This window comes from Gadus chalcogrammus, chromosome 11 (assembly GCF_026213295.1).
Source record: "Gadus chalcogrammus isolate NIFS_2021 chromosome 11, NIFS_Gcha_1.0, whole genome shotgun sequence".
NCBI lineage: Eukaryota > Metazoa > Chordata > Actinopteri > Gadiformes > Gadidae > Gadus > Gadus chalcogrammus.
The window spans coordinates 4,706,696-4,733,343 of NC_079422.1; the positions used below are offsets into that span (position 1 = coordinate 4,706,696).

The 26,648-nt window shown below is 49.5% G+C and overlaps 1 protein-coding gene and 1 non-coding gene across 3 annotated transcripts in view; one reads left to right on the forward strand and one right to left on the reverse strand.

The window, feature by feature from the left end:
* Positions 1-26,645, reverse strand: part of invs (inversin) — a 28,467-nt gene extending 1,822 nt beyond the window's left edge. The window contains exons 1-18 of one of the 2 annotated variants that reach the window (XM_056603178.1): positions 26,288-26,645; positions 25,555-25,653; positions 17,683-17,782; positions 15,142-15,308; positions 13,036-13,209; positions 11,990-12,157; positions 11,427-11,607; positions 10,621-10,730; positions 9,856-10,024; positions 7,191-7,346; positions 6,923-7,044; positions 6,657-6,764; positions 6,445-6,551; positions 5,654-5,863; positions 3,906-4,114; positions 3,008-3,572; positions 2,533-2,687; positions 33-119 (exon numbers count right to left, since the gene is read on the reverse strand). In XM_056603178.1, coding sequence (XP_056459153.1) covers positions 33-119; positions 2,533-2,687; positions 3,008-3,572; positions 3,906-4,114; positions 5,654-5,863; positions 6,445-6,551; positions 6,657-6,764; positions 6,923-7,044; positions 7,191-7,346; positions 9,856-10,024; positions 10,621-10,730; positions 11,427-11,607; positions 11,990-12,157; positions 13,036-13,209; positions 15,142-15,308; positions 17,683-17,782; positions 25,555-25,557 — 2,791 coding nt within the window. In that variant the 5' untranslated portion in view covers positions 25,558-25,653; positions 26,288-26,645. Of the gene's footprint in view, positions 1-32; positions 120-2,532; positions 2,688-3,007; positions 3,573-3,905; positions 4,115-5,653; positions 5,864-6,444; positions 6,552-6,656; positions 6,765-6,922; positions 7,045-7,190; positions 7,347-9,855; positions 10,028-10,620; positions 10,731-11,426; positions 11,608-11,989; positions 12,158-13,035; positions 13,210-15,141; positions 15,309-17,682; positions 17,783-25,554; positions 25,654-26,287 lie in introns of both variants that reach the window. The other variant, XM_056603177.1, reaches the window with a different exon arrangement.
* Positions 737-809, forward strand: trnat-ugu (transfer RNA threonine (anticodon UGU)). Its single transcript has one exon. It is a non-coding gene; the product is annotated as a tRNA-Thr (tRNA).
* Positions 26,646-26,648: the final 3 nt, after the last annotated feature.

Sequence of the window (26,648 nt, forward strand, 5' to 3'; positions counted from 1 at the left end):
TGTGTGTGTGTGTGTGTGTGTTTGATGCCTACGCTGACTCCCGGTGCGTAGAGACAAGTCCAGGAGCATCTGTGATTGGGCGCTTCTTAGGGAACGCCCCCGTCTGGCCATGGAGTTTCCTGAAAACAAGAGATGGTAAATATCATCAGTATTTAGCCAAAGCTGTTATCAAAAGAGTGATGTCATTAAGCAGATAGTGGGGGCAGGAGTATTGCTCAAGGATGCTTTCTGGTAGGGTGCGTTGGGAATCAAACCCAGAACCCTTCTTTGAATACACTATCATTTTAATTTTCTCAGAGATGCTTCTGATGTGTACTCCCTCTAGATCACTCAGGTCCTCTGGCCCTGGCCTCTGAGTTGTTGCCTGGTGATGACAGAGACCTATGGGGAGGCGGCCTCTAGTGTCTCTGGTCCTTGCCTTTTGAACAGCCTGCCAGAGGAGCCCAGGACATCACAATCTGAACACCTTTTAAAGAAACCTAAAACATATTTAATTCAGCTTTCTCTTAATCTCATTTATTTATTTTTGTTTATTTTCATTTCATTGTTGTTAAGCACCTTGTATTGCAATTTTGTACAAAAGGCACTTTGTAATTTTATAATTGTAATTTTATATTTAAATGGATATTTAGGAGAAAAGAATTCCAAGTTGATACTCTCGAGGTTACTTTCTACAAACACCAGTCTTGTCAACTGGTCTTTCTGAATCAACTCTGCAAAGATCTACTACAGTCAAGGCTCCATAGCTCAGTGGTTAGAGCACTGGTCTTGTAAACCAGGGGTCGTGAGTTCAATTCTCGCTGGGGCCTATGTGATCAAAGGATGGTCTCTCCATCACATTTTCACACCTGGAAAATAATTGGCAGGTAATTGGATGTACCATCTCTCGGTCACTTACAGAGTATCTACGCGATCGGTGATTCTGTGCCATTTTCTCCAAGAACGCTGATTGGTTCCGACAGACCAATTTGCAGATGCATATTATTCTGGATTTTCAGTTTATTTTATTATACTTTTTTGGTATTTAGCAGACGCTTTATCCAAAGCGACCGGGGCTAGTCTCCCCTAGGGCAATCTGGGGTTAAGTGACTTGCTCAAGGGCACAATGGTGACAGCGGGATTCATTCAGGTCATTTCAGTTCATCCACGGGGCAGCAACGATGGTAGACAAAAATACCTCTGGACGAACAGGATAGACCTAAAACCAATCATCAGCTCAACTTGCATCAAATTATGTCGGAAGAAAGGCAAAAACATCTTTCTTATGAAAAAGGAAGAAAGCTTTAGTGCAGTGGTTTGTTCTTCCTGAAGAGAAAGTATACTGCCCAGTTAGCTTAGTGTCATGATAGTGGAGTATCGGACCTTGTCTGCTGGATATGTGTCTGAGCGGGGTTCAGGACTGGCAGAGCAAATCAAACATGAGCTTGCAGGGTCATCTGGTTCCCAGGCTGGGTGAAGCCTTGCTAACAGCCTGATGAACAGGCTGCTACTAGAATACATGCATAGCACCAGCTCTGGGCTGAGCACTGAATTCTGTTGCTTTCAGGGACCAAAGGCATCACAGGGCCCCGAGATACGCATATAATGAAATAAGTCATTCAAAAAATAGTCTAATTGAATTGAATTTTAATCCATTCCCTACCACAATTCCTGGCCATGTGCAACCCCCCCCTCCCCCTCTACCTACACACCTACACACCAAAAAATGAGAGTGAGGGAGAATAGGTTTGGTAAATGTGTGTGTGGCTCCATGTGGCGTTTGCGTGCATGTGTGTGTTCTGCAGATAGCTCCATGCAGTCGCCTGACATTCCCCCTGACAGCTGTGAACTTTTCAGAGAGCCAGGACTGTCAGACCCAAGGAGGAGAGAGAGAGAGAGAGAGAGAGAGAGAGAGAGAGAGAGAGAGAGAGAGAGAGAGAGAGAGAGAGAGAGAGAGAGAGAGAGAGAGAGAGAGAGATGGATAGGAGCGAGACGGTGAGGAGGATGGGTGGGCTACAGCGTTAGAAGGTAGGGGTCTGTTGGGTGAGATGGTAGGCGGACGTGGGCCTGACTGTATGTGTGTGTGTGTGTGTGTGTGTGTGTGTGTGTGTGTGTGTGTGTGTGTGTGTGTGTGTGTGTGTGTGTGTGTGTGTGTGTGTGTGTGTGTGTGTGTGGTTTCTGCCCATTCTCCCGTCATCACCTGGTGATGTGTGCTGAAGGTCAGGGCTGTCGGTGAGGTGAGGTGAAACCAAGTGGTTATTACACACACACACACACACACACACACACACACACACACACACACACACACACACACACACACACACACACACACACACACACACACACACACACACACACACATCTTGTGGTATGTGGCTGTTAGCATCCTTACACGTTGTCAGCTGTTTCTACTCGTGCCGTGTGCTTGGAGTACAAGGTTCTTTCAGATCACAGTTGTAAATTCAGAACAATTTATTTTGTATATTTTTTTTATTCACCTTGTAAAAATGAATGATGTAATTTTTTTTTCTAATATGAAAATAGCCTTACCATATATGCTTTGCAGCACTGAGTTCTTATTGGCTGTTAACTTAGCGGATTGCGCCCTTAATTCAGTCTTCTTCCTGTTAGGGGTGTGGCTTGGATTCTTTGACTCCGCCCACTCCAAGGGCCCGCCCTCCTGCGGGCGTTCTCTCGCTCTAAACCTACGACAGATACACAGAGGAGCACACATTGTTTGTGAATGAGCTGTTGCAAGAAAGAAAGAGAGAAAAATTTAAAAAAAAAAAAAAAAAAAAAAAAAGAAGCTATGTGTGCTTATAAAAGCCTGCTAAGCCCAATGGAGACAGGACAGGCCTCCTGCTGCTGGGGGGGGGGGGTATGCACTGTGTAACCCTCCATGTAAGTGGATGATAAGGACTCCAGTAATTAACAATACAACACACACACACACACACACACACACACACACACACACACACACACACACACACACACACACACACACACACACACACACACACACCTTCTCCAGGCCCTCTGGATGGTGCCTGCAGCCTCATTCCTCCTCCCATGCTGAGAGGGCTGCGTGCCGCGTTCCCTTGGTGTGCGCAAGGGGAAGGGCGTGTGTGTGGCGGCATGGTGTGTCCTGCCGGAAGGGGTTTTGTGGTTGGGGGCGGAGCGACACCTCAATGAAAGGGCCTGGCCCTCGGGGCCCTGCTCCTGGTTCTGGTCCCCGGCCCGGAGAGGCGTGCTTTCAGTGTCAGCCAGGCGGAGGGCCGCACGCCCCGCGGACCCCAGAGCCTCTCTGAGGCTCGGCAACGGGGCACCGGCCGCGCCGGGGCGTGCGCTGGGCGAGGACGGTCCCGTGGCCGTGGCAGTTGCTGTTGTCGGGCGTCTAGGGCTGGGTCTGGGGCTGGGTCTGGGGCTGGGGTTGAGGCTTGGGTTGGAGTTTGGGCTGGGCAGCCTCCCGCAGCTTGCGGAGGGGGAGCGTTCCTTCAGCTTGGAGGTGGTCACGTGACACTGGACGCCGGGGACGTCATGTGACTCCGTCTCCCTGCTCCTCCGAGAGCCTCGGCTCCTGGTGTGTGCTAGTGTGAAGAGAGGAGGGGTGAGTGCATGACTCTGTTACAACATTGTGTATAAGGTATTGAACTTAAGCAGGCAGCATGCTTCAAAATAAGTCCTGTTCTTTGGCAGGATGAGATCACAGAAGTCCACTGCAGATCAACGTTCTTTAAACTTAGTGCGGATTTGAGGAGGTACCTAAACGTTCCATTAGTGAAGACCAGTGCGCTTTCCTTGCAGCAGGGGAATCACATCCCATTGAATGTGTCACTGATCGCAGTGGTTCACTACAAGATCACTTTTCAGGGGCTGATGCAAAGATCTCGCCATTGAACCGGCTTGATGCACCCTGTCACCTTTCTGTTTCCGGAGCTCTTCTTTGGCCTTGAGACGTTCTGCTTTGGAGGCCTTCCTAGGCTCCGGCACCGGGTCATGCAGGGCCAATCCGTTCATCTTGTTGGCCAAGGAATGCCGCTGATGCTCTGCTGGCGTCCGGCCCGACTCGGCGAGGGCCACGGAGCTCTGCTGCTGCACCTCCCGTCGACGCTGCTCCTCCTCCCGCTTCCTACACACACACACACACACACACACACACACACACACACACACACACACACACACACACACACACACCATACGCACACACACACACACACACACACACACACACACACACACACACACACACACACACACACACACACACACACACACACACACACACACACACACACACACACACACACACACACACACGAGTAGGACCATTAGAATAATTCTGGACTTTATTTTTGGTGTGTGGCGGCACACTGGTAGATCCATCTCCAATGATACGTACATAAAGTGGGATTCAATGTGGAGACTCCATTGTAATGTGGGCATTAGAATGGTGGCCGTTAGTGAATGGATCCAAGCGGTTGTGGATGGTATATGGTTAATGAGCATTGCTCTAAAAGGGATCTCGATCCCTTTTAAAGCCTGTTCAAACATTTCTTTAATGATAAGACCAATCAGCATTCAGGGGTATTTCAGTTAATGACCAGCCACAGTCTGCCCCAAAAAAAGAAAGAATTCAAGATCAATCAAAACTATATTTGATCGGAAATTGACTCAATAAGGAAGTTAAAAAATTAACATAAAAACTTTTCTCAGATTAGAATATGTCTTTGCTAAACTTTTAACCCGCATTTGGCAGGAACAAAGCAAGCAAGCAGGTCACTTTGATTGGCCTGAGCTTTGTAAACAATGTAATCAGTGTCATTGGGAAACACAAACGGGAATACCGGGATGGTCTAAAGAGGTTTTCATGAGATAGTGGTATGAATGTCAAAGGGTTGTAGGATCAAACTCCAATGTCCACAGTCTACCTGTATGCATCTATGAGCAAGATGCATAAACCTTACCTGCTCGTAATAACCACTTCATTGTGAATGGTTCAGGTAAAAAGGTTTGCCATTAGCGAGATGAAGAGAACCCACCAAGAGGTTCTCTTCCAGACATATGACATTTACTACTTAAAATAAATAAAAAATAAAAAGGACAAAAAGGTGAAATTCTGAAGCCTTCTTCATAGGAATGTGCCGTCTGATGGCAGCGCTGGAGACGGCATTAAAGGTGACTCTGAGAGCAAATGACAAGAGACAGCCAGGCTGAAGATCAGGCAGAGGGGGAAGACGCATGTGTTTGCCAGGATGACACAAAGTGAGATAGATACGGGTGCAGTGCGGCGGCTCCGGGGGGGCCACACACAATGCCTTTAATTGTCGATAGTCAATTTGTTTAGCAAGTTAGCGACACTAATCGCCGGGAGAGAGAGCGGGAGAGAGAGAGAGAGAGAGAGAGAGAGAGAGAGAGAGAGAGAGTGAGAGTGAGTGATAAGAAGAAAAAGCGAGAGAGAGCACGAGGGCGGGTGGAAACTTTGAACAAAATGAGCTAGTGTTTGCCTAGGTGGGAGAAAAAAACCTCCTTGTATGTCCAGGCACACGGATATGGAAATGCTATATGCAGATGTGCGTTGTGCTGCGGTGGGATTTGAGTGCGGGAGTGTGCGTGTGTGTGCGGGAGTGTGCGTGTGTGTGCGGGGCGTGTGCTCTCGCTCCCTCACTTGGCGGCGTCCTTGCGGAGCTGCTCGTGCCTCATGAACAGCTGCTTCCTCTCCTGGAAGGCCTTGCGCACCGTGTAGCCCTTGTACACCGCCTGGATGGAGGCGGCCGCGATGTCCTGGATGGCGGCGATGGACAGGGCGCCGTGCTCCAGCATGAACTGAGTCACCTCGCTGTGCTCCCCCAGCAGAGCGTAGTCCAGGGGCGTGTACCTGCCGCACACACACACACACACACACGCACACCGATGCACACATGAACAGACACACACACACACACACACACACACATGCACACTCACTCGCATACACGCACACCCACACAGACACACATACATGCAGACACGCACACATAAACACACACAAATGCAAATCAAGAGAGAGGCAGACCGGGAGGGACACACAAACACACACACACACACATACATACACCCACGCACAGACAGCATTGGTAATTTGCATGCAAGTGCTGGTAATTGTTACACATGCACATACATGTACTCAGTAAGCTGAGCTTATGGTCCCCCTATGTTCCCTCAGGCAGTTTCACATATAGATATAACTGTCTGCTTGGTGACACCAAGTCGAAACTCTTTAATGCGTGACTTTTTTCCGTATCGGGACGGGGGGTTGAGGAATGTTTTTTTAATGTTGTGCGACTCGCACGCACCTTTCCACATCACAGACGATGAAGGCCTTAAGAAATCAGCTAGAGTGGTGGCTACTGGGTTCCTCCCTGTTTGTGTGTGTTCAGGGTGGTCGTCTCTCTCAGCCCTCCTCTGGCCTGTCCTCACCTCTCCTCCGTGTGCTCCATGTGGTTGGGGAAGGCTTTGTACCCCAGGAGCAGCTTGACAGCGTCCAGGTAGCCGTTGTTGCAGGACCAGTGGAGAGCAGTCCTCCCCTGACACACAAACACACACAGAACTCCCATCGTACATCCTGCACACCACCCAGCATCCCCCCTCCCTCATCCCTCATCCCTGTCCCCTCTTGAGGGAAATGGTACCTCCTTGTCCTGGATGTTGGGGTCGGCGTTGTTCTCCATGAGGACCGCCATGCAGGTGATGTAGCCTCCGTACGCAGCGCACTGCAGAGGCGTGCGCCCCGCCTGGTCCTAGGCGCCGGACACAGGGGGGAAACCCTCTCACAACCATGGACACAGGCTGGACTATAACTGGCTCTCCATGACATGCATGGCTGTGTGTGACTGTCTATCACTCATCATTCTGGATGAAATATGCTTTGTATTTGTTTGTACGTGTGTGTCTGTACCTGCACATTGGGACTGATCCCGTTCTCCATCAGCACCTGGCACACCTCAGCGTTCCCGCCCAGGGCGGCCCAGTGAAGGGCCGTGTGGCCGTCCACATCCACCAGGTCAACGCGCGCTGAGCCTGCAGCATGTGAAGGCAGTGGACCCGTTGAAAAGGTCCCCGCAAGACTCCACATACTCAAGGCCCCATGCGATCAAAGTCCCCATTCAACTTCCCCACAGACCAACGCAGAGCGGAGTCGGTGAACATGTACGAGCCAGGCCTACCCTTGATGAGAGTGAGTATGACGTCTCGCTGCCCCATCTCACAGGCCCGGAACAGCGGCGTGTGCTTCATCACGTCCAGAGAGTCCACCATGGCACCCTTCTCCAGCAGCAGGCGCACCGTGCTCACGTGGCCGGAGAGGGAGGCTGCATGCAGGGCTACGCGCACGCGTGCGCACACACACACAGAAATATACACACACTGGTCATCAAAACCAGATAGAACAAGGACAGCAGAGAGTTTGAGTCAAGGGAATCATGGAGGGGAATATAGGAGATCCAACCAGGCAATAGACTATGCCACACTGCGTACTGCGCCTCTGGCCTGCTTCTACTCCCCCTCTCCTCCCCCTGGAGCTCTTGGCGGGGCTAAGCCCAGTGGAGGGTTAAGCAGACAGAAACAAGTTCAATGAGAAGGAATCCAGTGCAGCCTCCTCGTGGCTAAACGCTGCGTGTCCCCAGACAGGAGGGATTAGAGTCAAGTGCATGGAAGTGATCCCAGCACCAGCCTTCACCCCGTCTCATTAGCATGACTGAAGCGCTACATATTATTCATGCATAAACAATTACTGCCTCAATAAGCAGAGGGGCGGAGGCCCTGGAGAGTAGGGCTCTCAAAAGCCTAGCGGTCAGGGCGTGTGTGTGTGTGTGTGTGTGTGTGTGTGTGTGTGTGTGTGTGTGTGTGTGTGTGTGTGTGTGTGTGTGTGTGTGTGTGTGTGTGTGTGTGTGTGTGTGTGTGTGTGTGTGTGTGTGTGTGTGTGTGTGTGTGTGTGTATGTTCAGATCTATTGTGTCTTCACTGCCAGATGATGCACGTGGTTTCTCTTTGGATGAAAATGGGCTAACCTATGCTCTATGTGTGTATGTGTGTGTGTAAGAGTATTTACATGCAGATGATGGTGTGTGTGTGTATGTGTGTGTGTGTGTGTTGGATCACCAGAAAATTCAATCACGGGATACAATAGCAGTGGCCATGATCTGTACAGCAAGCTTACTGGGTTACACTCATTTGCCTGAAACTATTACTTCCCTGACCCTATTCCTGTCTCTCTTAGTCTCTGTCACTCTCTCTCTCTTGCTCTCTTACTCTCTCTCTCTCTAACTCTATCTCTCTTGCTCTCTAACTCTCTCTCTCTCTTTCTCTCTCTTTCTCCCTTTAACTCTCTGTCTCTTTCTCTCTTACTCTCTCTTTCTTTCTCTCTTGCTCTTTAACTCTCTCTCTCTTGCTCTCTTACCCTCTCTCGCTCGACAGCCCTGAGGGTAATCCCCCTGTGCTTCGTTTCCACACATCGGGGGAGAATCCCCTGTGACATCATCATCGCTGGGCTAGTCCAACACCTACGTCTCCTCGGGTGGCGAGTTCCAAAGTAAACAGCAGAGCAGCCCACATTGTATCTTCTTTGTCTGTGTACATGAGTATCGATCGTTTGGATTTTGACTTTTTCTCTACCATGGATGTGACCGTGTGTGTGTGTTCTTATTTGTTGCACATTCGAACTGATCTCAATAAGATGTGTGTGTTCCAGCGCAGGGGATTAGAGGAGGAGGTGGAGGAGGAGTTGGAGGTAGAGGAGGAGGAGGAGGAGGAGGAGAAGGTAGAGATGGGGCAGGAGGAGGTAGAGGAGGTAGAGGAGGGGGAGGAGGAGTTGGAGGTAGAGGAGGAGGAGGAGGAGGAGGAGGAGGAGGAGGAGGAGGAGGAGTAGAAGGTAGAGATGGGGCAGGAGGAGGTAGAGGAGGTAGAGGAGGGGGAGGAGGGGGAAGAGGTAGGGGGAGTAGGTAGAGGAGGAGGAGGAAGAGGTAGAGGAGGAGGATGTAGAGGAGGGGGAGGAGGAGGAGGATGAGGAGGGCGTAGAGGAGGAGCTGGAAGAAGTAGAGGAGGAGGAGGAGGTAGAGGAGGAGGTGGAGGTAGAGGAGGAGGATGTAGAGGAGGGGGAGGAGGAGGAGGAAGAGGAAGAGGAGGGGGGAGGTGGAGGAGGTAGAGGAGGGAGAGGAGGAGGATGTAGAGGAGGAGGAGGAGGAAGAGGAATAAGAGGGGGGAGGAGGAGGAGGAGGAGGTAGAGGAGGGAGAGGAGAAGGTAGAGGAGGTAGAGGAGGAAGAGGAGGAGGAAGAGGTCGGGGGAGGAGGTAGAGGAGGAGGAGGAGGTAGAGGAGATAAATAATAATAATAATAATAATACATTTAATTTAGAGGCGCCTTTCAAGACACCCAAGGTCACCTTACAGAGCATATAGTCATCATGACTATATGATACGAGATGAGGGGGTAGAGGTGGAGGAGGAGGTAGAAGAGGAGGTAGAGGAGGGAGAGGAGGTAGAGGAGGTAGAGGGGGTAGAGGAGGAAGAGGTAGGGGGGGAGGGGGAGGAGGAGGTAGAGGAGGAAGAGGAGGTAGAGGAGAGGAGGGAGTAGAGGTGGTAGAGGAAGGGGAGGAGGAGGTAGAGGAGGAAGAGGAGGTAGAGGAGGAAGAGGAGGTAGAGGAGAGGAGGGAGTAGAGGTGGTAGAGGTGGAGGAGGAGGTAGAGGAGGAGGAAGAGGAGGTAGAGGAGAGGAGGGGGTAGAGGTGGTAGAGGAGGGGAGGAGGAGGTAGAGGAGGAAGAGGAGGTAGAGGAGAGGAGGGGGTAGAGGTGGTAGAGGGGGGGAGGAGGAGGTAGAGGAGGCGGGCCGCGGCTCACCCGTGCCCCCGTACTTGTCGGCCATGTTGATGTCCATGCCGGAGGTGAAGGACAGCATGGTGCGGATGACCTCATCACTGCCCTTGCCGGCAGCCCACATGAAGGCGGTGCGCCCCTCCAGGTCGGGCTCGTCCTTCACCGAGGGGTGCGACAGGAACACCCCCACCGTCTCCTTTGGGCCCGCAACCACACACACACACACACATACACACAAAATACACACAATACATAAAACAAACACACATACAGACAATATACAAGGACACACACACAACACATAAAACAAACAAACACACACACATAAAATATCTAACAGACACGCACAAACAATTCATAAGAACACACAGGCACACACAAAACATAACACACCCACACACATGCAAACATTATATGTAAGAAATCACACTCACACATACACACACAATATCTAACAACACACACTCACTCACGCACACACAATACATAAAAAGACACACACACAAACACACAGGCACACAAATGTCAAAATACAGAATTGTGCCCTCTTCAATGGCACAGCAAACCCACACAGAAGCAAACTTAAGCAAATACAGTTGCAAGATTTAATACCTATTTGCGGGCACCACAAACCAAAAGAGAAACGGTCACGTCAGATCGATACAGGTCTCCCACGAGTCACTCACAAGTCACTCAGATCTGATGAAGTACTGCAGATGTGGTTTACATAGGTCTCATGAGTGTGTGTGTGTGTGTGTGAGTGTATGTGTTTGTGTGATAGCCACCCACAGCGTAGTTGCTCTGGGCTCCATAGTGAAGGGGCGTGGCTCCCTGGCTGTCGGAGGGGATGGTGCCTGAGGTGTTCCTCTCCAGCAGCAGGTGCACGATCCTAGCATGGCCTGACACAGCATGACCACAACATACACGGACGTTAACAGAGGAAACATGTGGGACATGTTGATGTCGAGTTAATAACAACAGCAAAGGTAAAAAGGAGACCCTTTATCAATGTTGTCATGTGTGGGAGCTAGGAGGAAACGTTTCTCTTGACCCAGATTGTCTCCTGACAAAGTGCCAAATTGTGGGTCCGCAGACATGCCACATATACCTGTAGTGCGCGGGAGGAGTGTGGACAGAGGCACCGCCCCAATGAACCAACTGTTATATGTAGGCCCCAGGGGCCTCGCGTGTTTTGAAGATCCTCCTAGACTGAACATCAGGACCAACACACCTGAACCCAAAAGGGCGAGCCCATTGAAATGGTTCTACATGTTACGGCGTCTGCCGTGGATGCTGGCAGGAGCTAGGATCACTCTGTGTGGTTTGTCCTTCTGTGTATTGTCCTGTTTTGGGAGGAGCTAGCGGACTCCATTTTCTCCGGAGTCCTCCCTTCTCCGGCTCAACCACACACACCTGTGGATCATCAAAATCAACGCTTCCCGCTCATCTACTCCGGCGGGCCTTCTGCATCGACTAGCCTCCGCTCATCCCCATCGGATAAACATTTGAGCTATACAACCCTCATCTGTTGTCGACCCTCGGGCCGTAACAGGACACGTACGTGCTCCGGTTACACGTTCCGCAGGACAACTCACCCAGCAGCGCGGCCCAGTGCAGCGGCGTTCTGAAGAGGTTGTCGTACGCCGTGACGCTGCAGCCGTGGTACGAGGTCAGCAGGTCCACCACCGCCTCGTTGCCGTCGGCGACCGCAAAGTGCAGCGGCGTGCGGCCCTCGTAGTCCTGCCAGTTCAACAGGGACTCGGTGGGCGCCGCCTCCTGTAGAGAGAGAGGGAGAGGGGGAGAGAGAGAGGGGGAGAGAGAGAGAGAGAGAGAGAGAGAGAGAGAGAGAGAGAGAGAGAGAGAGAGAGAGAGAGAGAGAGAGAGAGAGAGAGAGAGTGGGAGAGAGAGAGAGAGAGAGAGAGAGAGAGAGAGAGAGAGAGAGAGAGAGAGAGAGAGCAAGAGAGAGAGAGAGAGAGGGAGAGAGAGAGGGAGAGGGGGAGAGAGAGAGAGAGAGAGAGAGAGGGAGAGAGAGAGTGAGAGCGGGAGAGAGGTGCAGAGGAGGATGGATGTTGAGTTGATGAGTTTGATGGATCAAAACATTGGCTAAATGATAACAGGATCCGTGAGCAGTAGATGTGTGTGTGGTCGCCGTGCGTACCAGGATGCAGCGGACCGTCTGCGTGGCGCTGGGCTCCTGGCTGTGGGCGGCCCAGTGCAGGGGGATCTTACCCTCGCTGTCCGGGATGCCGATGTTGGAGTCGTGCTTGATCAGCAGACGCACGTGTTCCGGCCGGTTGTAGAACGCGGACCAGTGGAGGGCGGTTTGCTGTTGGGGCAGGGGGAGAGAGTCAGAGACAGAGGCAGAGCGGAAGAGAGAGAGAGAGAGAGTTTGATCAAAATCAAATCAGATCAGGGAAAGACGCACACACACACAGGCAGTTGAATGTAAAAGTCCTTAAGTGTGTTATAGCTAAATGTATCTTATGATAGTGTGGGTTGTGTGTGCATTCATGTAATTAAACCAAGGCTACTTAAGCACAGGCAGATCATTGACTGGAAAAAGATTGAATTGAAATGACAGCAACTACCGGAGACAACAAAGCACACATAGTATCTGAGGTCGGCTGAAATCACTGTCCCCTGGGTGGGTGCGTATGGTTGTGTGTGTGAGTGTGGTTGGGGTGTGTGTGGCTGCGTGTGTGTTTGTTTGTGTGGTTGGGGTGTGTGTGGTTGTGTGTGGTGGGTGTGTGGTTGTTTGTGTGGTTGGGGTGTGTGCTTGGTTGTGTGTGTGGTTGTGGTGTGTGTGGTATTGTGTGTGGTTGTGTGTGGGGTTGGGATGTGTGTGGTTGAGTGTGGGGTTAGTGCGTGTGAATGTGTGTGGTTGTGTGTGTGGTTGGGGTGTGTGTGGTTGTGTGTGTGGTTGTGTGTGTGGTTGTGTGCGTGGTTGGGGTGTGTGTGGTTGTGTGTGTGGTTGGGGTGTGTGTGGTTGTGTGTGTGGTTGTGTGCGTGGTTGGGGTGTGTGTGGCTGAGTGTGTGGTTGGTGCGTGTGAATGTGTGTGTGGTGGAGGTGAGGGACCTTGTTCTTGTCCTGGGTTTGTGGTGTTGTGTTGTTGTGTGTGGTGGGTGTGTGTGTGAGGGACCTTGTTCTTGTCCTGGGTTTGTGGTGTTGTGTTGTTGTGTGTGGTGGGTGTGTGTGTGAGGGACCTTGTTCTTGTCCTGGGTGTCCACCTCCCCGGGGCCGATGTGCTTGAGGAGCAGGGCAAGGGGCTTCAGGGAGGGGTGTCGGGTGGCCAGGTGGAGGGGGGTCATCCCTTCCAGGTCCTTCTGCAACCAGTCTGCACGCCTCGACAGCAGCAGCTTCAAGAAGCGCACGTTGCCCTGCACACACCGCGCACACGCGCACACACACACACACACACACACACACACACACACACACACAGACACACACACACAAAGTCAGCATTAGGAAGTGTCTTGTTCAATGAGACCGCTATCCATCTCCTCAGTTTGTGTGTGTGTGTGTGTTTGTCTGTGTGTGTGTGTGTGTGTGAGAGAGATGCCCTGCTCAACAGTCAAAGGGCTAAATACCCAGTCCTTTCCTGTCATGCAAGACACATCATCATCATCATCATCATCATCATCATCATCATCATCTGTACTGCACCCCATAATGACATGTAACAGCTGTCAGAAGAGACAGGTACACAATTTGTAAGCACGTCTGCATGCGCATACTTGTCTCCGTGTGTGTGTTTTGTATATCTGTTAGCCCTCTCACCACCATGTCACAGCCTGACAAATCTATCTTGAGTGTGAGCATGCATCTAGACTGCGTGGATGTGGATGAATGATGTGTGTGTGTGTGTGTGTGTGTGTGTGTGTGTGTGTGTGTGTGTGTGTGTGTGTGTGTGTGTGTGTGTGTGTGTGTGTGTGTGTGTGTGTGTGTGTGTGTGTGTGTGTGTGTGTGTGTGTGTGTGCATACGTGTTGTCTGTCCTCCTTATTCTCAGCCCAATTAGATCAGTAATCCCTGGCCTCACTCCCTGTCTCAGCCACTTATTGATCAGATGTCAGGGAGACAGGGTCTCCGTTGGTGAGGACCCCCGCCTCCCAGACCACACACACACACACACACAAACACACACACACACACTCATGCGCACGCACGCACAGACAGACACACACACACGCGAACACACACACACAGACACACACACACACACATACACACCCTCAAAACCTATTCCTATACCTTTATCTTTAGGCGGATGATATATAAATGATTAATTATAATCTTTGTGCCACTTTCATGCTACTTACCATGCTACTGAATGGTTAGCTATCAGTTGACCGCCTGTTCCATAACTTTGAGTAATATTGTAGTTTAAAACACACCATGTGCCTCTGGTGAAAGATACAGATGCACAAAGACAATCAAGGAGTTCGTCTTTTTATAGGTTGCCAATGACTTCAGGACTGACAGCCCGAAACCACCGCCACTAGGGGGCACTGACTTCCCACCACAGCTCTGACTCCAGATCCCTTGTTGTGTAGAAATAATCTTAACACCCACTCCCCCTGGAAGCCACCTGAGTCTCTCATCCGTTCACCTCCATCATAACTCCTCGGAGCTATACAATATCTGACCTCGTTATCCCATTCCTATAGGTGCTGGCCATTGTTTATTGGTAACTGTTTATTGTTTATTTGATGTACTCCAATTGTCCTTGTATGCATGTGATTGTTCACATCAAGTAATGGATAAAAGTGTATGGTAAACAGAGGTGCATTCTGGACATGAACTAAATAGCGGGTAAGGTATTCCATTACCTTCTGTATCATGGTTCTTCCCACTCACGATACCATTCTCACCCGATGAATAGTATTATAAAATAGAATATAATAACAACATATTTTTGGATTCCATACTTTATGTTTTTAACATATTAAAACATTTTTGACTGAAGTCCAAGGTGCATGGCTTTCTGTGATATCCATTGGGGATTCTAGGGAACGTATTCTACGGGCTTGTTTTGGACAAATGTCACACACATAACTGAAGTTTGGTTTGAGTTGTCATTCAGTGATCAAAAAGTAAGCTGATAAAGGTTTGCCAACTCAAAGCCCAAAGAAACAGCATTGGTAATAAATACTGCTGCAGTAGATTATTTCTTTAAAAAAGGAATAATAATAATCAATTGCGGGTCTTTTGTGGGCCACTGTGGGACAAGAGTGTCTCTTATTGTGCTTATATGCTCATGAGCTCTAGTGGTGTGTGTGAACTTGGCCTGTGTGTGTCTACAGCGTACCTTGTGTGCTGTGAGGTGCAGTGCGGTGCGCTGGCTGTGGTCTGTCTTGTTGACGGACGCTCCTGCCTTCAGCAGGGCCTCGGCACAGTCCAGCCGGTCCGCCAGCACGCAGTACATCAGAGGGGTCCGCCCAAACTGGTCCTCGTTGTCCCGCAGAGAGGGCTGGGCTACACACAACCACACGTGTCACACACGCACATGCACACGCACGCACACACACACACACACACACGCACACACACACACACACACACACACACACACACACACACACACACACACACACACACACACACACACACACACACACACACACACACACACACACACACACACACACACACACAGGCTGAGTCTCAATTCAGGTAGGGTAAGGGATAAAGGGGAGGGCTGACATCCCCTTGAAGTTACAATTTCCGATGGGCACCCTTGCAACGCTACAGTTGTGAATTGCTCCCGCAACACCTTGCGTGAAAATGGAAATGTTTTTTGAAAGTGTTTTCTGTTTTACTAATTATTAAATCAATGATGATGACCATCGCATTATCATTATGGCGCTTAATATTGCAAGGGCATTTTCTTTATTCTTTATAACAAGCACAACCACCAGAACCCCCAGAGCGGAGCTCCCGGATTCACGCCGGGGGCTCCGTGGGCTGCCCGGCTGCGGGCAGCCCGACAGCAGGCTCCGCATCAGCACGGCCGCGTACGTTTACATGCACAGCTTAATCCTTTTAAAGCCATAGTTTGACTATGCTCCTCAATTGGACAACTGCAATATTACATACATAAAACGTATCCGATTTCGCTTGTCCATAGATCGGTTAAAGGTGTTTACATGCATTTTACAAGTCCTGTTGATGTCCATCCATCCATCCATCCATCCATCCATCCATCCATCCATCCATCCATCCATCCATCCATCCATCCATCCATCCATCCATCCATCCATCCATCCATCCATCCATCCATCCATCCATCCATCCATCCATCCATCCATCCATCCATCCATCCATCCATCCATCCATCCATCCATCCATCCATCCATCCATCCATCCATCCATCCATCCATCCATCCATCCATCCATCCATCCATCCATCCATCCATCCATCCATCCATCCATCCATCCATCCATCCATCCATCCATCCATCCATCCATCCATCCATCCATCCATCCATCCATCCATCCATCCATCCATCCATCCATCCATCCATCCATCCATCCATCCATCCATCCATCCATCCATCCATCCATCCATCCATCCATCCATCCATCCATCCATCCATCCATCCATCCATCCATCCATCCATCCATCCATCCATCCATCCATCCATCCATCCATCCATCCATCCATCCATCCATCCATCCATCCATCCATCCATCCATCCATCCATCCATCCATCCATCCATCCATCCATCCATCCATCCATCCATCCATCCATCCATCCATCCATCCATCCATCCATCCATCCATCCATCCATCCATCCATCCATCCATCCATCTATTAGTTATTATATATTGTACATAACATGTGGCCATATAACCCAGTTGCGACATATAATTCCTTCTTATTTGTTATTTGTTATGTATTCTTTCAGGAGATCATTGAAGCCGCTGCCATCAGAGAGCCAATCCCTCCACCTCAAGCACCTCTTCTGCATCGGTAGCCCTAAGCCCCCAAACCCCCAGGAAGATAGAAAGATTAACCACCCACTGAACCGACCGAGTTATTGATAAAATGTGATGGTTGATGCCTTTTTGTAATGTGGAATATTAGTTCGATTATATCACTGGTTCTTGTTTGTATGATATTTATGTTTTACATGGATGGCATACTAACTCAAGTTCTATGTTTGTTCTGGCTTTATATATTATATTATGTTGATCTTGTATGTTTGATCCAAAATAAAGTGCAATATTGCAGTTCCTAACAGATTGTGAGCATGAATAATATTGTTATCTAATCATACCGTGTTTTTCCATGTGGGTAAGGTTGCATTCCTAAGACATTCAAACTATACAGTAAAACTCCAGAGACAGATATTGTCAAAATATCAAAAAAATTACATTAAAATAAAGATCAAACCCTGTCAACGACTACTAATGACATACTGTTGGGTCTTGAAGGGTTGTCGTCTCATTTCCTAGGGGTAGGGTTGAGGGGTAGGGTTAAGGGGTTGGGGTAGGGTTCAGGTGGAGATTTTGGTAGAGCAAAGGAACGAGATTGGGCAATATTCACATATAAGACAGGAACTTCATCTACACGTCTATACCTTCATCGAAACACATTGTCAGACTTCAAGCGACCTAATAACGATACAGCTGGTGGCTGAATGCCAAAGGCCCTCAAGAATACTTCATTTGTTAAAAAAACAGAACGCCCCTCTGTCATCCTTCCATGACAGCCAAACAATAAAAACGCCATGTGACTGCACTCAGGATCACATGGTGAACCCCCTGACCTCTTCTGTGTGTGGGGGGTCATACCTGAGCGGGGGGCTGTTGGGAGGGAGGGCCGCGCCCCCACGTGCTACTGACCTGTGATCAGCTTCATCAGGGCGCTGCGGTCTCCGTTGACCGCCGCGGCGTGGACCGGGGAGCCCAGAGAGGACGGGGCCACGCTGGGGGCCTCGGAGGTCTGCAGCCCAAAATAAAACAGTGATACATATGTGTTTATAATGATCCGGATCTAGGACTTGAGCATTGGACCTTGGGGTTTGCAACCATAACCTTTGGGCTTGGAGTAAAACATCCAACCTATCCTCCACCTTTGGCTTTTGGGTAACACCGAACCATCAAATATCACGATGTGTAGTGGTCTGCCAAATCAAGTATTTTCTTTATTTAAAATTGTAATCTTATCGTTCAGGTCAGGAATGCTAACCAACTGAAGTCCTATAGCAAAAACAAGTGAGAAAACATCTCTGGGCTAATCAATCAATCAATCACTGCCATTTCATATTACCCCTGTCCCCCCCCGTCTTCAAAATAAAATACAGCTATTACTCACTAACACAGATGCTTTCAAATAAGGGAGCTAATGTATGCTGACAGTGGTGAGTGTGTGTGTGTGTGTGTGTGTGTGTGTGTGTGTGTGTGTGTGTGTATGTGTATTTCTCTGTGTGTATATGTGCACCCGGAGAGGGGGTTAAATCTCTTCCTGGCCCCACTTAACCGAAGCCCAGTGAAGGCTGGGTAATCTGCAGACAGGAAGCAGCTGGGGAGGGGAGACCCTGGCGGGGACTGTGTGAGTGTGTAAGAGGGGGGTCTCACTTCATGTCTTATTCATATCTCATTAATACTGCAGCAGGCCTTGGTGTGTGTGTGTGTGTGTGTGTGTGTGTGTGTGTGTGTGTGTGTGTGTGTGTGTGTGTGTGTGTGTGTGTGCTTGGATTTGCCTGTGTGTGTGTGTGTGTGCTTGGATTTGACTGTGTGTGTGTGTGTGTGTGTGTGTGTGTGTGTGTGTGTGTGTGTGTGTGTGTGTGTGTGTGTGTGTGTGTGTGTGTGTGTGTGTGTGTGTGTGTGTGTGTGTGTGTGTGTGTGTGTGTGTGTGTGTGTGTGTGTGCTGAGAGATGTGCAACTTGCCCTGCGGGGCGTAACACAGAAATCAATTATTGCTCCTAAACACATAAACGCCAGAGACACACGCGCAGTCCAGGATTTTGGGTTTCTCCCAGACATTTTCATTAACAGCAAATATGACAGGGCTGACTCACTGTCCATGGGCAGAGGTTATTTAGAATAGATTCAAAAAACAAATGTGAAGCCCACCTCCCTCCACACACATGTAAGAAACTGCATATGCTGTCCTCCTCCTCCATAAACATGAGCATACTCATAACACAGCTTTAGCATATCAGCACATGCTAGGCCCAGGCCGACCCTCTCTGGTTCCTCAGTGTTTAGGGTGTGGTGGTGGTGACCTGATGGCCCAGGTCAGCACCCTGAGATACTCCCCAGAGAAGGCTGGGGAGACAGGGAAGACCACTGAGCTCTTCATCCTCCTACTCCTCCTCCTCCTCCCCGTCCCTCCCTGCCGCCACCTCGTAAAGCCTGCTCCTGTAGACACTGCGTGCCGCATGGCAATTACCCATCATGCTCGCTGCCTTCTCACGCTCTGCCAAGTAACCCCGTTTTGTCCCAGAGAGGGTTAACCAAGGTTAGTTACAGAGTTAAGTGAGGTACTACAGGTAAGTGCAGCACTTTATGGTTGTGGGTCAATGTTAGTGCATGTGTGCTCCTAGATGTGTGTTTTTGTGTGCGCGCAGGCACTTGTGTTTGTGTGAGTGAGTGTGTATGTGACACATGTGCCTAGTCATGGGAAGTGATTTTGCGTGAGAGCAAATTTTTACAGGGGCTTCAGCCAAATCCGCCACAAACTCTTCTAATTTGGAAAGATTGCAGTCACTCGCATGCGCATGCATTCTCTTTTTCTATCAGATGCACGTACACACACACGCACGCACACACACACACACACACACACACACACACACACACACACACACACACACACACACACACACACACACACACACACACACACACACACACACACAAACACAGGATTTCTTAATCTGATCTAATATACAACACATGCTGAAATAAAAATGATGCCATATGGCCGTACCTTCAAAACACAGTATTTGTACATTGTCTTCTGGTGTTAACAACCTATTAGACAGGGAGCCAAATTAAGCAATCTGCCCTCTACTGTTTGATGTGTTTTGTTTTATAGTCACATCCAGGGCTGCCTAAAAATGTTCACTTCCACTTTCTGTTCACCCACCTCAACTTTTGAGAATTATAGGATGCCCCCAGCTGCTAAAATAGAAATAGGAATCAATCTGATAATAAAAGGAAACATAAAAGCCCAAAACAATGCCTAATCTTTTTAGTGTGTTGATTGACATTCTCATAGACAGTGGGAGTAAGAAGTCAGTAGTTCACAAGTGCCACACTGCTTTTCAGCTGCACCCGTCGTGTGTTAGAATTTGTCTAAAAAGCTTTTTTTTGGGGGGGGTGGGGGGTGGGGAGGGCAGTGTTCAAATTTTAACAAAAGTAGAAAAAGCCCAGGTCCTGGGGAGAGCTTTGGGTGGGCTTTGATGCTAGTTCCTCTGGGAGTCCTCGGCTCATTAATATGAAGACAATAACGCAGAGTCCGCCATCGACCGGCGGGGTCTGGGCTGGACGCTGCTCCTGGAGAACCACTATTGATCTGTGGTGATGCTGACATTATTTAGACCTGTATTCATATTTTGCGCCCTCGTCACCTGAGTGAGTTAAACAAAGGATCAACACACCCCCCACTCTACAGAATCCTTTCAGTTACACTACAGGAATGTTTGGCCACATACGCAGTCGAAAGAACCAAGGCTTTATTAAGTGAAGACAAATGCAGAGCGGCCTAAACAGGAAGCGGGGGTTTCATCTGGGGTGCCAGTCTGGTTTTGATAGACCAGACGGTTGAGCATGTTGGGTAAAGCAGTGGGGAGTTGGGCCTGGGGCCCATTCTCTTGTTCCACATGAACACTCGCACACATAGACATAATAACACACAGATAAACTACTGTAAAAGTACACCAATATTGTGTGTGTGAAAAAAAGTGAGGGGGGGGGGTTGATGGGGCATATGTCTAGGGCACAGGTCTGCGTGCCTACTTTTGAGTGGCATATAAAGAGGTGGCAAGACAGATAATATCTGCCCATGGGGACGCCCTATCGGGAGTTCTGTTTCTTGGCTTCCTGCTTCCCCAAGGACCAATGAGCTACCTAGGGTGGGCTCCAAGCCCTTGGGCACTGTGGGGCCAATCAGCGGGGAGGAAAGGGTTGAGTGACACATATATCAGCTAATTTACATCATTACCACAATGCATCCCTACAAATGAGCCCCCAGGGTCACAGCCAATCACCTGGGAGAGTAATGCAATTAGGCGGGACCACGGCTGTCAATCTTGCCGCCACGGGGGTCAGGTGCTTATGCCTGTGGCTAACACACCACTGATATGGGGTCTGTCTTCCTCTACCCCACCTACAAATGTGTGTTTGTCCGTTTGTGTGTGTGTGTGTGTGTGTGTGTGTGTGTGTGTGTGTGTGTGTGTGTGTGTGTGTGTGTGTGTGTGTGTGTGTGTGTGTGTGTGTGTGTGTGTGTGTGTGTGTGTGTATGTGTGTGTGTGTGTTTGTGTGTGTGTGTGAGCAAGTGCACACACGTGATGCCTGCACATGAGGAACAGTAAGCACAGTGAGAGGTTGAGGTAGGGTCTGTAAGGCAGGGTGTTGCACAGTGGAGGCAGTTTCTCTGTGGCTCTCCGGAGGCATCACATGGGGGGGGGGGCTCAGGCAGAGAGGGTGTGTACTCCAGGGAGCCTAAGATTGACTTGGGCTCTCCAAGGACTTATATGTGTGTGTGTGTGTGTGTGTCTGTGTGCACGCCCGTGCGTGCATGCGTGTGTGCCAGTGTTCACTCAAGCCCACTGGGGCCACTGAGTGTTGTTGACGCTCCCGGTGTGGGAGAGGAGCAGGGACCACAACAACAACCAGGAGAGGAGGCAGAACCAAACCTCCCACCGCTGTGGACGGAGCCCAGCAGGTGACTCAAAGCCAACCAATCGCATTCTGCTCTTTAACACGGCTTATCCGTGTCTGAATATGATATAGCATACGGGAACATTGAACTGAGTCAATAGACCTCTGCACCACATCATGTGGAACATTGTGTGTTTGTGTGTATGATGTGATGTGCCAGTCATTGCCACCGATCAATCAGAGTCATTGATAACCGACTGCGGCCTGTGTCTCCAATGAATTCCTCCATACTTTGGCTGTTGATGAGCCTCTACAAAAGCACAATGGAGCACCCTTCTATAGAGCAGGGCCCAGACCGCCCTTCCACTGACCTTGTGGAGTTTGGCTACTCCTGTCTGAGCGGTTAGGGCACTACTGAGAGAGGGCCTCTGAAAGTTAAGATGGCGGGAGTGTTGTGACAACGTCCCATTATAGCACTAATGAGGCTGCCTCAGGAGAGAGGGAGACAGGGGAGGGGCGAGGGAGAGAGACAGAGTGAGAGAGAGAGAGGGTGGGTGGGTGGATTGTGGTGTGGGGGGCGGGGGGGGGGCGGTGTTGGGAGACAGAGATCAGCTCGGGGACTTGTTCATCTCCTTCTCCGTCCCCCCGTTTTCCCTCCATCCCACTCCCCACACCTCACAGACTAATTGGACTAAAACTGTGATCTAATTAAATGTCCAATTAGAGTGCAGAAAGCCGTGTGCCCGCCGGCGAATCAGAGCAGAGGGACATAATCAGCTGGAAAAACAAACAAAAAAATCGATGGGGGAGGGGCTAGAGAGATGGGGAAAACAAGATGGACACATAAAATCATGAGTGAGTGAGTGGACAGTGGTCCGGGGGCAGATTAGGCCAAGCTGTAAAGCAACGAGGGACCGGGCATCACATCTTTAGACATAAAGCCAATTTTGACAAAATAATTTGAATATGGTAATCTTCAGAACCTGCTATTATTAACTTGGTTTAGAAATACTTTTTCATCACCCATGGTATATAGAGTTATGGAGAGTATATTTTACACCGGTGGTCAGGGAAGCCGTCCGATTGAAGAAGGAGGCCTTCCGGGATATGATATCCTGGAGGACTCCTGACTCGGTTGCAGGGTACCGACAGGCCCGAAGGGCTGCAGCTGCTGCCGTGTCGGAGGCTAAGCAGCGGGTGTGGGAGAAGGACTTTCGGTCGGCACCAAAGTGTTTCTGGAAGACTATCCGGCACCTCAGGAGGGGGAAACGGGGAACCATCCAAGCTGTGTACAGTAAGGATGGGACTCTGTTGACCTCAACTGAGGAGGTCGTCGGACGTTGGAAGGAACACTTTGAGGAACTCCTGAATCCCGAATAACACGCCCTCTATGTTGAAGGCAGAGCTCGAGGTTGATGGTGTTTCATCGTCAATTTCCCTGGTGGAGGTCACTGAGGTAGTCAAACATCTCCGCAGTGGCAAAGCCCCAGGGATGATGAGATCCAGCCAGAAATGCTAAAGGCTCTGGGTGTTGAGGGGCTGTCATGGTTGACACGCCTATTCAACATCGCGTGGGAGTCGGGTACAGTGCCAAAGGAGTGGCAAACCGGGGTGGTGGTTCCCCTGTTCAAAAAGGGGGACCAGAGAGTGTGTGCCAATTACCGGGGTATCACACTTCTCAGCCTCCCTGGTAAAGTCTACTCCAAGGTGCTGGAAAGGAGGGTTCGGCCGATCGTCGAACCTCAGATTGAAGAGGAACAATGCGGTTTTCGCCCGGACGTGGAACTACGGACCAGCTCTTCACTCTCACAAGGATCCTGGAGGGGGCCTGGGAGTATGCCCATCCGGTCTACATGTGTTTTGTGGATCTGGAGAAGGCGTATGACCGGGTCCCCCGGGAGAAACTGTGGGAGGTGCTGCGGGAGTATGGGGTAAGGGGGTCTATCCTCAGGGCCATCCAATCCCTGTACTTCCAAAGCGAGAGCTGTGTTCGCGTCCTCGGCAGCCAGTCAGTTTCGTTCTCAGTGGGTGCTGGTCTCCGCCAGGGCTGCGCCTTGTCACCAATCCTGTTTGTGATATACATGGACAGGATATCGAGGCGTAGTCGTGGTGGGGAGGGGTTGCAGTTCGGTGGTCTGAGGATCTCGTCACTGCTTTTTGCAGATGATGTGGTCCTCATGGGATCATCGGCCTGTGACCTTCAGCACTCACTGGATCGGCTGGCGGCCGAGTGTGAAGCGGCTGGGATGAGGATCAGCACCGCTAAATCTGAGGCCATGACTCTTAGCAGGAAACCGATGGATTGCTTACTCCGGGTAGAAAATGAGTCCTTAGCCCAAGTGAAGGAGTTCAAGTACCTCGGGGTCTTGTTCGAGTCTTGTTCGAGTGAGGGTACTATGGAGCGTGAGATTGGCCGGAGAATCGGAGCAGCGGGGGCGGTATTGCGTTGGCTTTACCGCACCGTTGTAACGAAAAGAGAGCTGAGCCGCAAGGCAAAGCTCTCGATCTACCGGTCGATCTTCGTTCCTATCCTCACCTATGGTCATGAGGGCTGGGTGATGACCGAAAGGACGAGATCGCGGGTACAAGCGGCCGAGATGAGTTTTCTCAGAAGGGTGGCTGGCGTCTCCCTTAGGGATAGGGTGAGAAGCTCAGCCATCCGTGAGGAACTCGGATTAGAGCCGCTGCTCCTTTACTTAGAAAGGAGTCAGCTGAGGTGGTTCGGGCATCTGGTAAGGATGCCCACTGGGCGCCTACCTTGGGAGGTGTTTCAGGCACGTCCAGTGGGGAGGAGACCTCGGGGAAGACCCAGGACTAGGTGGAGAGATTATATCTCAACACTGGCCTGGGAACGCCTCGGGATCCCCCCGTCAGAGTTGGTCAATGTGGCCCGGGAAAGGGAAGTCTGGGGCCCCCTGCTTGAGCTGCTCCCCCCGCGACCGGACCCCGGATAAGCGGGGATGATGATGATGAGATGAGAGTATATTTAGGCAAAATATGAACTGCCTGATAGCAGAACCATGGCTAATTGCTTGTGTCATTAGATGTATGATGACAAAAACAAATCTGCTCCTTAAATGTAAATGCATTTGTAGCTGGCCCTTTTACACACACACACACACACACACACACACACACACACACACACACACACACACACACACACACACACACACACACACACACACACACACACACACACACACACACACACACACACACAGGTGAGCGATAGGAGGCATGCAAAGAAAAGAAGAGAAGAAGCCAAACAAAAAGCACTAGATTTAATTTTTCAGTTACTCCATCTGTGAGTTAATCACACACTGGGAACCCCCTATGGGCAGATTCAGCCCATCAAATATTAATGCCAGGATTCAATTCAACAGGCCATCTTTACTCTCATTACAATCTTCCTTTCTTTACACACTGATGGGTCTGTAACAGAAGCACTATGTATATCAGGGGGATAATGTTCAAGCAAAATTTAAAGGGTCTATTTTCTAGGGTCCCATTTAACCCTAAGTCTGGCCTGTGTTGTGATGTTAGAGATAAACACCTGCAAGCTTTTACACTTGCATGCTTTTGAAGGGAATGATGAACAGTCAAATTACAGCAGAGTCAATCGTGGTGGGGGGAGATTGTGCCGTGGAATTAGAATCCATCTAGTTATCCAACATCTAAAAATATGAATTATGTGATTACACAGCACATTTCTGTGGCAAACCCACTTAATTTCTTATTTTTTGTCTTGGTTTCTGCATGGTGTGTGTGTGTGTGTGTGTGTGGGTGTGGGTGTGGGTGTGGGTGTGTGTGTGTGTGTGTGTGTGTGTGTGTGTGTGTGTGTGTGTGTGTGTGTGTGTGTGTGTGTGTCTTTTGGCCTCTAACCATTGTGGAGTTGGGTGCCTTCAGATGTTTCCCAGGTCAGTCCATCCTCTGTAGGTCTGGATGTTTCTCCAGGTCCCCCACCTTGCCTATCCCTGCCTCCTATGGGACAGAAAAAGAGGACACTCCTAACCCCTGGACTGCGCACCTGTTCATTTTCTAAGCGCCAAAGTACACAAGCGGTTTACAGATAAAATAGCAGTCTGAGACAATGATTCAATGTCAGGATGTCAGAGATGTCCATGACAAATAAAATTGCAATTTTATGTTGCAGTTTTACAATTTACTGACTCGCAGTGATTTTTTTAAAGATAGGTGTACAGCTTATTGAGCAGATGGAGTTTTGCTTTATTTTTTTTTATCAAGGAGGCTTCTCAGAAGATGGACATTGGGGTTTGAGCACAAAACCTTTCGCCTGTCTGTGAAACAAGGGTGTTTGACACCCACAACCACCAGACTACCCCCATAGCATAACACAAGGGCTTTTGCTTTGTAGATACATAGTCATGCACTGTTTTGTATTCATGGTTAAACATATTGGCAACTGTCAACAACATATCATCACATATTTAACTTAACTTTGACATCTACGAATGCACAATGGGAATACTTGATAGGCCTTTTTAGACAGTTGACTACTGTCAACTGTAACAACACATTGGCATATTGATGATATGAAGAGATATCGTATTACACAGATAACATTACACAGTATACCAAAAATGATGCAACTCACCCCGTATAACAGAAATCACTACTTCATAACCGTGCTATTAAACAGATTTGAACAAATTCCAAACATATCTTAAGTTAGTTTCGTGATGATGTCTTTATGGTATAAATTCCCTCTTCAACTGTAAGTTTAATTGCACAGAGTGTATCTCCTTATGTCTACCCTAAGATGCTTTTAAGAAAGTTCTCTTCTTCCATACGCGTTCCGTTGGTTTGCAAACGTTGGATTGACCCATGACTACAACTACCATAATCCTCACTTCACCAACACACGGCCATGATTGAAGTCTTCACATAATCAAAGCTAACCCACTATCAGGTGTATACAACTACAATCCCCACAAAACTTAGCAGAAAGCCGGAAG